At 29.0% G+C, this 12,241-nt stretch overlaps 1 protein-coding gene across 4 annotated transcripts in view; it reads left to right on the forward strand.

Annotated features, from left to right (window-relative positions):
• The window catches only part of LOC111026261, a 41,530-nt gene that overhangs the window by 17,822 nt on the left and 11,467 nt on the right, over positions 1 to 12,241 (forward strand). For 2 of the 4 annotated variants that reach the window (XM_022304315.1, XM_022304313.1), the window contains exons 2-10: positions 7,113 to 7,326; positions 7,381 to 7,579; positions 7,649 to 8,032; positions 8,920 to 9,058; positions 9,130 to 9,485; positions 9,546 to 10,066; positions 10,183 to 10,285; positions 11,797 to 12,018; positions 12,110 to 12,191. In XM_022304315.1, coding sequence (XP_022160007.1) covers positions 7,113 to 7,326; positions 7,381 to 7,579; positions 7,649 to 8,032; positions 8,920 to 9,058; positions 9,130 to 9,485; positions 9,546 to 10,066; positions 10,183 to 10,285; positions 11,797 to 12,018; positions 12,110 to 12,191 — 2,220 coding nt within the window. Of the gene's footprint in view, positions 1 to 3,764; positions 4,242 to 7,112; positions 7,327 to 7,380; positions 7,580 to 7,648; positions 8,033 to 8,919; positions 9,059 to 9,129; positions 9,486 to 9,545; positions 10,067 to 10,182; positions 10,286 to 11,796; positions 12,019 to 12,109; positions 12,192 to 12,241 lie in introns of those variants that run through there. The other 2 variants (XM_022304316.1, XM_022304314.1) reach the window with 2 other exon arrangements.

A 12,241-nucleotide genomic window follows, 5' to 3' on the forward strand; every position in this document is an offset into this window, starting at 1 on the left:
TTTTTTAGCAACTATGTGTGACAATTATCCACATTTCATATTATACCTAAGGTGAACTGTGAAGTTTAGGCACTAATGCACTATAGATAACTTGCCTTGACGTCCTATATTGATTTTTTTGCGTGAAACACTAATGTACTCTATTGTTTCTACTAATGTGTATGATATATTTATATTTTATTTAACATAGATTGCTTTTAAAACTTAACCTTAAAACCCAATAGTGATATTTAAATACAAAACATTAAAAGAAATATGTATGACCTTTATACTCCATTTTTTACAAATGCAAAAAGGTAATTTATTTTAATATTAATTCGTATACTTCATGCTTCGTACCCATAGGCAATAACTAATAGGTGTGCTAACTTTAGGGCCCTCTACATTTTCATCCTTTTTTTATCTCCTGCACATGATTAGTGATATTATATTAGGTAGGTAGGTAATGTCAGTATGATGGGCCAAAAGCTTTGTAAAATCGATTCCGGTGTGCAGTGCGATTGAAATAATGCAACCACTTCTCATTATAGCGTTACACAATCATAATATAATAAATCATTTCGACTTTCTCAGGGAACAATATAATTGAAACCCGCCCAAGTCTTGAGAAAGTCGTCTAAAGGATTTATCGGTGTCTAACACGCGACGCGTAGGTACCTATATAACTATATAAGTACATACATGACTACATGAGTATTACTGCAGTGACAAATAATACATTAATACTTATACCTGCAGTTTTATATAAACGCTATAATATTGCATTGTGAATTATTGTTATATTTTTATGTTTCATATAGATAAATAGCTATATTATATTATATATAGGTATAGGATGCAAGGATGCTATTACGCGTGCACCGTGTGCAGGAAGTCTAAGTGCAAGTAGAAACGGTATAAAGTATATACTATAAACTGATAAGTGATAGTGTTTTCACTTTTTAGATCACTAGGACTAGGGTAAAAAAGAAAATTAAGTTCTCCCACTGCAATTATAAATTGTATAAAATAACGAATTACCGATTGGCGTATTGTGTCCCTGTGTTGTGAAAAATAAGAATATTTAGGTACACACACATACGACATACACTTTAATATAATATTACACCGATATTTATGTTTAGTGTATTTACTATAAAGGCATGTAGTTATGTTAATGATCTACAGCAGTCATGCCCAACCCTCGGCCCGCGGGCCACATGTGGCCCGTTACAAATTATTAAAATAAAACAAAATATTCCAAAAAAAGTAAAATTATTACAAAATACGATTTTAATTAATTTATAAATAAAAAATACAAAAATAAAAATAAAAAGTATATAAAAATGTTTTTATATTGCAACCTACTATGTGTACCTAACTAAATTATATTAAGATTGAGATTATGAGTACTTTTATATTTGGTGGCCCGCTCGATTACAAATGTTTACCAAAGTGGCCCGCCGAGGAAAAAAGGTCGGGCATCACTGATCTATACAGGAATTAAAGGACATTCTACATAATAATTTTGAAGTTCAAACAAGTTACGTCTTACGTGTATAGTTGCAGTGGTGCAACTACTGGGAGGGGGGTGTGTCAATCACGGGGGCCCGCAGACCGGGGAACCTAACCTAACCTATTTTTGTATTTGATAACAAACATCAAAATCACATTATTTTAATATATTAATCAAAATACGGACTACTAAGTACAAAGTACTAATACATTATAATTTATAACAATACGTACATTATATCATTATAGTAATAATAAAATGTAATGTACAAAAATACGGTTATATTTTATGTTATTATCTATTATCTGGAATCGGTTTTTCAGCATTGATATTTGATGTGTTGTTGAAATATTATTCTATAATTATAAATTAGTGTCTACTTAATTGTTTAGCTAAAATTTTTTATAAAGGCTAATAAAAAAAAAATAGAGTACAGGCCTTAGACTTAGAGTAATTACTTATTAATATTAAGTACTCTATGGTAAGGCGCACAGTGTACCTACGCTGTGTAGGTATTACTGTGATCAGTTAAGAAGAAAATTAATCAGAAGCTATTTGAGGAAATATTATGGGTCAAGATCGTCTTTCTAATATTGCTATTATAAATATTGAAAAATATAAAGCTAATAAACTAGACTTAGAAAAAATGATTTCTACATTTGTTAATTCCAAAATCAGAAAAAAAACTTTCTTAAGTGAAGAAAAATGTTTAATACTACCAAATGTTCAAAAACATAATTTAGTTAAATTTAAAAGAAAATTTATTAATTATCTAAATTATGTATTTTTTTTTATAATTTATATTTTTTTTTATTTCTAGGAATATATTATTATGTTTATTGTTTACTGTTTACATGTTGTTGGTAAATCTATTCAAAGGTTTAATGAGACTGTGTGTTGAGTGAGTTACAAAATTATGTGTAGAATTGTAAATTTATATCATATTATTTATCATTACCGGGTTTTCTTAATTTTATTTACAAAAAACTAGAAATTTGTTTATATTACCTCGTTTTTTCTTATCAACAATTGATCGACTATCCCGAATTTGTTCATAAACGTACAAACTTAAATTAGGGCCTCTTCTTTTCAAGCAAGATACTAGTATGTGGAATTACACAAATCAAATATGCTTATATATTGATTGGAAATTAAAATATCCAACAATCCGCTGACGCTTAGCATGGAAAATGTTTTTACCTAAAACTTTGATAATAGGTCAATTCACTCTCATATCAAAACTAACATCACACTATTGAAACTAGTGAACGAAAATGTACTATGTCGTATGTGTATAAGACGGAGACAACAAATACATGTATAGCGTCATCTTAAAGATTCTAGATAAAGAATTTCGATTTATGTTGCTATTTTTTTTTAAATTTAGACTTATAAGTTATAACATTTATTAATTTATAACACTACCTACTGAATATTTTTTGTGTTCATTTATAAACATAATAGATATTTTTATAACTGTATAACAAAAATAAAGTCAACAATATAATGCGTAGGTATATACATAATATTAAAACCAACAAAATCAGAACGGGCTCCAAATAATTTAAGGAGTAGTTCTGCCCCTCCACCCAAAGTCAAGCCAATGGCCAATGCATATAATGTGCATTATGTACCATCTGTAGATGTGCCGCGGTTATTTGACGTACCCATAATCTAATACAATATTAGAATAATAAATATTAAAATATACATAATATTACATTTACATACTGCATTGTGTTTGTGTAAAATGTAATACAGTATTAAACTATTATGGTATACATAGGTAGGTACTGAGGTACTGTATTCTCAGTTAGTCATCAGTACTTGTACGTTACTGCATTGTCTACATTATAATACTATAATATACAAAATTGCCGAGAAAATGCACAATCACTCTCAGTTCTCGAAAGTGAAAAAAATAAATTAGTAACAGTATAATATAATAAAAAATAGTGAATATAAAGGATATAAGTAGCTATATCATATTATATATTTATATGCCTGTACCGTAATATTATCATCTTGTTCATGGGTACCTACCTATCTTTCGTAGTACACACTTCGTATTAAACAACAACAAAAATAATAATAATAACCTGGCAATTATTTTTATTATTATCGTTGAAGTTTGTGCGTGAGTGTGTCGCGGTGTCATGTCGCTGCCACCGACTTCGCGTTCGGCCGGCGCGCGCGGGGTACCCTTTTCGCCCGACATCTGTTACCGCGAGCGTCGGCCGTCGCTCGTCGGGTGTCGCCGCTTTTAGTTTCTATTTCTGCGCGAGTCCGTAAACACGTCGCGGCGGCGGTGATAAGGAGAATAACTAAAATTTTTGTCAAATCAAATAAATAAATATCGTTATCTGTGCCTTTCCGCAATTCCACATAATATAATTATTAATTAATATCTATTATGTTTGTGATATTGTAGGACGAAGTGTTCGCACGTTAATATGTGACATTGTAAATCGTAATAATATTTCGCATTTTTTTTTATTCTCGACGGTGACTCGAGTGTCTTTATTCCTCTTTAACTTTATCTATTCGCAACGGTATCGCAGTGCTTTTTTACGAGTACCGACAATCGGTTGCGAACGTTCTGCCGCCGTCCGAAATTCCTATTCGCGGATTCACCAGAAACGACACCACCCGTCGACAGCCCGGATAAGTGTTCGCTTATTCGTAGTGCTCGTTCTGTTGGTTGTCACTTGTCAGGTCCAACACGTCTGACCTCAGAGTCTTAATGGTTCGTATATTCGTTTTAAATCGTTGGTACTTTAGTAGGTATTGAATAATGAAAATTATAATTTCGCATTTTCCCCTTTGTCGTTGTCATTATTGTTAAAAATTTCCAGCCGACTATTCCTAACTAGCTGCAGTTGATTTCTCCTGTAAATGTAACAACTGTAATGCAGCAATTTTTGCACTGGCATTTTAAACAGCCGTTGTGTGTTAATGATAATTTATTTGGTTCAAGGCTGACATTCAATAACTACCCACAACAAGACCCCCGTGACTAACATTTTATTATGTTTCTTTCATTATAGTCTATGTGCCGTATTAACTAGTTCCGAGGTCATGGGTAATTGCTTAAAATATATTTATTACATACAATTCTTGAACATCGATTAGATTGTCTCATTCAACAACTACTATAATATTACATACTTTAACATTATAACCAAACCTTTATTAATCAATTATTAGTCTACTTGGATTTGGTTAATATAATATAAAAATAACTCATATTGAACCTACCCATTGTATGTTATAGAACACCTTCTTTTGTAAAAGCAATTTGATTTTTAATCTGATCAAACCATACATTATGTTTGTAGACCAACCAACAGTGGCTGTTAGTGGTGGGGTTTATTAAATCTTAAATGAATTGAAGTACCTACGTAAAGTATTTCCCAGTACAAGTAAAATAGGAATATTGATTCATTTTATTAATAATTAAAGTATGCATTGAATAGTACACAACTTAGTATGTAAGTAATAGCCAATTTGATTCAACAAAGTGTAAGTAGGTAGTAGATAATTGCATAAATATTTAATTGGTAATTTCATATTTCTTAGTAAATACATTCTTTTTTAAAAATGTAATTGTTTATTATTTAGATTTGATAGTTCAATATTAGTAGGTAGGTGCACAAAGTGTGTATAGTAGGCAGACCTACCAAATAAGTTTTAAATAATTTTCTTAATGAACATTCCAAAAAATGAAAGTATGACATTTTATAAAACTTCTAAACAAATAGAATATTTTTGATTTTATTTAATATAATATAATTTTTTGTCATACTTTTCAAAAAAAAGAAAAAATAATTTTTTTTACATTGAATGTGTATTTGTATTCTACTTATTTATATTTTATATTTGTGTATCTAAGTACAGTCTACCTATGAATAATTTTTGGATTTTTACTTACTTTTATTATTGGATAATAATTTACCTACCTATCTTATAAATATTTACATTATTATAAATTTTATTGTATTATCTGACTTTATTTAAAAAACAAGACACATTTGAAGAATATTACTTATGGTTTTGTATGTTAAATTGTTTGTCTTAGCAATTTATATTTGTCAGCTTGGAAATGATGTTAGTACTATCTAACAATATATTTTTGTATTAATGTCTTAGTATTAAACAGGTAAAAAGTGAGTGAAGGCATAAATATTTTGTTTGGTAGAATCAAATATTGGTTAGTACTTTTCCAATTGGTTATTATTTATGAATTAACAACAAAAATTGTATTACCTATTTTGCCTATCGCTACTCCATTTTATCGTCTGTTTTTGCCGTTTAAACACAATACCATCAAGCATTGTGGATATGGATAGGGTCATAAGGGTACCGGACCTATTATAGTACCCGAAAAGCAGTTTATAGTAACACACCATATTCATATAATATCAAAGAACTTATTACCTAGTAGTATATTTTATAGTAGGTATACCTGTAATACTATAATTATTATTATACTTGTTTAATTATTTATACACCAGTGGATATTAAGTATATGTTAGTTCATAAAAATTATTTGAACCACCATGGCCATATCAACAAATGGGTATAAAACTAAAATGTACTTATAATTCTTGTTATATTACTATGGACATTGATCAATGATCATATTATATCAGAAAAATTTATAAGTCAAAATTAAAATAATAATAATTTGATGTATCCAGTGGCTCACATTAAATGTGGTACATGTCGGTTGATACTCCTATCAAAATGGTTGGTATGTGTCTTGAATCTTGTTGAATATTACATTTATTGATGGATTATTCATACATCATGAGAAACGCTATAACTAATATAAATGTTATTAACCTAAAAAAATTGAATAAAAATTTTTTTTTTGGTGGGTATGCTAAATCTTACACTCCTTGTAGAAAATGAGTGTGCCAGTGGGTATATCAATAGATATCAATAATTTTTAACGACATTTAAAATTGTATTTGATAGTAGATACTAGTAAAATTAAAAAGTTCAATATTTTGTTTCAATAAGATTTTATTTTTTACTTTAGATGGTAGGTATAAATAAATATAAAACATCTTTAAAAACTAGATTTTAAGAGGACATGATACCCACATGTGCTGTCACAACAAATTTGTGTTCTTCAGAATCCATTTTATGTTGTTTCTTGAAAACTTATCTAAACACAATTGAAAATTATAAATAGTATATTATCATTTATCATGTTTGATTTACTTATATTAAATATTTAGATTTACTTGGTTATATGTAATTTAAAAATTCATATGAATAATTATAATTATAACTTATAAGTATACATTTAAAATCTTTATAATTTAAATTATTATAGTGTATTCATTACCGTACATTAAAATATGAGTATAAAATCTGTGTTTAACCGTAGGTCTTTGTGTATGTATTTCTGTCACCCTGTTGCAAGTCTGGCAACTGGCAAGCATCTGTTTTTGTTCACTAAATTTAAACATATACTGCTGCCAACCATTTGTCTTATACTGTTAAGAGTCCCAAATTCAATATATTAAAAATTAGTTCATGTTCTAATCTTTTTACAATTCCTTGTTGAATGCACTTATTTTATAAAACTGGGCATTTTTTTTTACAGATTCTATATTAGGTTTATCTTCTACCACATATTGCAGCGTTCTTCAAAAATCAGCAATGGTCGAGGTGTTTGCTGCCAATCAAGGCGACTGCAATTCCAATAATCTGGAAGTGCTGGATGCCACCTTAAGCTCGTATAGGAGCAATGCATCATCTCAAGACAATGCGGATTTCTTTCAAGATTATTCAGATTACCAATGGTTTGCTGATTATAGGTAAATTTCTTGTGTTTCTTATAATTATTTTATTATTAAATTGTATTCTTCTAGGTACCGTGATTCAGACAATTTTAATCATCACACAAGTATTCTATCGTCTATATCAGAAAACTATAATATTCCATGTTATGAAGAAGTTTCCAGAGATTTGGATGTTAACTTGGCTCAAGTAGATATGGAACATCTTAAGACAGAAGACATACATAATATACTCAGCACATTGCCATCTATGTGTGGTCAAGATTTACAAGTATATATAAAATCAAGTATTGATTATTTTAATATTATTTTACTTATTCAATAATTGATTATATTTCAGAATGTATCAACTGAATCATTTTGTAAAAATAAACAGCTATTCTCTCCTGTAAAAGAACAATCGCCAAATCCATTCATAACATTTAGCACGGATTCATTAGATTGTAGTGATGATATGTTAATTACCTGCAAGGCTAATAACAAACATAACTATACAATTGCTTTTGAAGAACCAACTATGGGGGTTTCGGAAGAATTTCAAAATAGTGAAGCTATGAGTACAGGAGAGAGTCGAAATACTGGTTCAGGTGAAGCATGGTCAAGTGATGGAAGTGTTCCAGTGAGTGTCCCAATGATATCTTCAGATACTACTTTTACCACATGGAACAAATTAAAAAAGTGTACCACTTCTGCAACCACCAATTGTACTCAACAACTTAAAGAGGTATTAATTTAGTTATTTTAACTTTTTTGTTATCAATACTACCTGTGCAATGGCCATTGTATTACATTTGATTGTAATAACTGTATGAAAAAAATAATCTCAGGCGGAGAGTCAGCTTTAGTTTCTGATGTGCTGCCGAGTTAAAACAATCAAAATTGTTTGAGCTATTGAGCTTAAGCAAAATGTGGCCAAGTGGTTGTTTGAATAATAAAGAATAGAGCGTAAAATGTGGTACTCGTTAGACATACACATTGCTGCCCAAGATGACCCTTATATTATTAAACAGAGTATAGATCTATATTTTTATCATAGTAGATATTTAAATAAAAAAAGACTCCACACCCGCATGTGTTTTTTTCTTTTTACAAAATTGATGAATTTTGAGTTCAGTAGAACCAATTTTGTGTCGTTTGCTTTGATAATATTAGATTATGCAGCTATTTAATTTTAAAGCAAGTATAAATGTTAGATATGTAAAATATAAAAATGTTCATAATTCTCTAAAAATTTAAAATATTTAAAAAAACCAACTAGATAACACCGATAATGACAATAAATAAATGTTCTTACCTTTAGGTTTGATCATAGGCAAATTAAAATCAAGTAATAGAAAGTATCTTATTTTATGGTTCTAATAATTTTCGGTTTTATATTATTTTGTCTGTAAAATTATATGGGTACCTAATAGTTTGATACTAAAATTAAATTATAATTGTCAAGTTGACAAGGGGCCACTGGCATATCAATATTATAAATTTGCTTACTGCAATACACTTTGTGTTGCAAATTGTGGGATGGGGAGGGGGGGTTCTATAAATCCAGTCTTGTATGTGTATACTTAATTTATTGGAATTTACCTAAAACTGATCATTACTTTCACTTTACAGCATACAAGTTTATCATCAAGTGTGAATGAAAAGACTCAAAGTTTACCAGATCTAATGCCATTAAGGCTGTTATGGTTAAAGCAGAAAAAAAGTCATTATGACTATCTAGTCAAATCTACTCAGTCTGAAGGAGGAAATGGTATAGTATTCAAATATTTTATTGAACCATTATAATTTATAAGAGATATTTACTGTTTATTTAATTTTTAGAAGGTAGAGCTAAGCTGTACGATGTATCTGGTATTAAAGATCAAACAGATAGTGCTAAATTCAGCCTTGTAAAAATGTTTATTAGTCAAAAGAAAAACCGTCAGTCAGATGGTAGCTTAGTAATAAGTGATAATGAAGCTACTGCTGAGGTAACCGAACCCAGTAAGAATGATTTGGAAGATAGTCTAATGTGTGAGAATGAAAAAACTGAAAACATTAAGCGTGTCAGTAATAATAATGGGTCCAACAATTCATCTATCATACCTAGCAAGCATTTATGGAAAGGCTCTAGCTTAAATAAGAGTATGCAAACTTCATCATTAGATGGAATAAGCAGCCCAAAACCAGATATCAAGGTATGTACAGATTTTAATTGAATATTATTATTTATGTCTATTTAATTTTTTTTTTTTTAGTGTAAGAACAGTCCCGTATATGTGATGTTTCCAAGTTATACATTACCAGATCTCTCATTCCTGCAAAATCCTAAAGCTGCTTTGGATATTAACAACGTATTTCTTGTACCTCAAAAATTTTCACCCATGCCGTCTCCTGAAGTTGAATGTAAAAAACTTAACACTACGCCTGTACATGAACCATCTTCAGCTGAAAATTCATTTGATTTAAAATCAATCTGTGCTAAAGGATTTGATCATGTTAGTGATTGGGATTCACTAGCTTTGCTGTTACCTCGGAATGTGTCTATAGCTTTATCCAAGACTCCTGAACTTAAGGACCGTTTTAAGCACATTAATTTTGATATTAAAGAACCATCATTTTGTCAAATTGCATTTAAACCCCTGGATAAAAAAGATGACATGTTCGTTTATCAATATGATGATTTGAGTCAACATCAAAAACCACCAGTAGGTCGAGTTAATTCAAAGATTCCCATTAAAAATGAACAGAAAAGACCTTTAAATGAAGTACCAAAAAGGTAATTTTCTATTTTATAATATTTATGGAATACTATTTATACTATTTATCTATATTGCATAGTATATTTGAATTTAATAACAACTTTATAATAACTTCAAATAATTTTTTTTATAGATATAGTATGTATGATATGAAGTCAGAAACATTTCAAGAACAACAAAATAAGAGGCGTTCTCTTCCATCACAGCTAACCATAATCCCTAACATCACTCCTATTGTAAGTTTATAATATTTAACGCATTGATCATCAGCTTCAATAGAGGTTTCTTGTAGCAAATTGGATCTAGTTTTGGGAGGTATCATAATTGAAAATTTCAGTACTATTTATAATATCTGAAAAAAAAATAATACAAACATTTGATAAAAATATGTTAATATTATTAAAATAATTGTTTGTTACCAAAAGGTTACTACTGTCTTCGCTCAGAATCAATTTTTTTAATGTATAGATAGAATAATTTTTATTTAATTCAAATTGGACATGTTATCCATTACAGTAACTACTCAATAAACAGGCAAACGGCTCCCACTGTACAGCAGAGCAGTTTCCTACTTTTCCCATTAATTTTAATTTTATATATAACTAGCACAGTGCTAGAGTATCCATGGTGTTGCTTAAGATATACAGTGTATTTCTTTTTAATGGTAATCTAAAATATTTCAGTCCAGTGATCTCTGATTGTTATGGGGTTTTTGGGAGGAGTTGGAGAATATAAAAATACACATTGTTCGATGATTTTCAAATTTTTATATCTTTCAGTGTATATATGCGCAGTATAACTTGTATTTTTTATGCCAAGTAACCCTAGTTAGGCCCATTAAACTGCTTTTGGCCGATTGGTTTGATTTGAAATAAAATATTTTAATAAAATTTAATATTCTGATATAATTCAATTGTACCCGGTAAAACTGTATTTTATACTAACAAAACTAATACTTAAAAAATTCAAAAATCAAGAAATGACCTGTGCTATTTTCAGTTTTATTTTATTTTAAATTTTATAAAAAAAGTTTATGTTAACTAGGGTGAAAAAATTGGACAGTAAGTATTTCATTCCGTAGGCTACAAAGTACCAATTACACCAAACTTTATACATGGAATGCATTATGTTTATTATTCTATATGTAAATTTACTTTGGGGGAGCCACCATATGCATTACGATCTGATTTTTTATATTAATATGATGATAACAATTTTCATAGATACAATTTCATTATATTTGCCATGATTCGGAATGCATATGACAATGTTCTATTAGGTATCATATTTTGATTAATGCACAAAATTCCAAATATTTAGTTCAGTGACCCATTGTCCATTACCCTTTTGCTTTATTTTAGTTAATATATTTATGTAATTAAACACCGAATAATTTCACCTTACAACATTTAAAAAATTATATTTATTATAAAATATAAACTTCTATTATTAATTAAATTCGGATGTTTATTATAGGAACCCCCCTATGGTGGTAAAATAAACGTTTACCCCTATACTGTTCTCTTAGTATATAATATTTAATTATATATGTATTTAATATTCCTGCATCCACATTAATAATGTACATAAGAAAATTAAATTCAAAATAGTTAAATAAATTCTGTCCTGGGTAATCTTTGAAACAATTTAGAAATCTAAAATTTGAAAGAAAGTGTAATTTGTTAATTTTAAACTGTGTATCAATACTACTAATTACAAAGAAAACAAATAATAAATACTTTTTAAGGCTGGTTCTGATGTTGGCACTTCTGAAGATGAAGGAGTTGAATGTTCAGGAAGTAACTGCGACAGTCCTAATCCATGTATTGATGAAGCTAAACGATTAGACTCATTGTTGCGACAAAATAAACAAACTCGTGTTAATTTAAAAGCACAAGTCAATAAATATTTACACCGTGCCAGTGGTCATCATACTCCACCAAATTCACCAAATCAAATAACTAATCAGGTAATATTATCTGTATAATGTAATATGCAATTTAAATATTATGTTTATTGTAACTTATAATACTAATTAATGTATTTATGTATTATTTTAGGCAAAGAAAGGAGCCGATAGCATAGAACGATTTGAAGGATGTGAAATAAATAAATTGACGGATTCTATAACACACAAAAAAGGTGCATTTTAGCAGAACATTATTTTAATTTTAATTTTATCTAATTAATAA

The sequence above is a fragment of the Myzus persicae genome, unplaced genomic scaffold (assembly GCF_001856785.1).
Source record: "Myzus persicae strain clone G006 unplaced genomic scaffold, MPER_G0061.0, whole genome shotgun sequence".
Lineage (NCBI taxonomy): Eukaryota > Metazoa > Arthropoda > Insecta > Hemiptera > Aphididae > Myzus > Myzus persicae.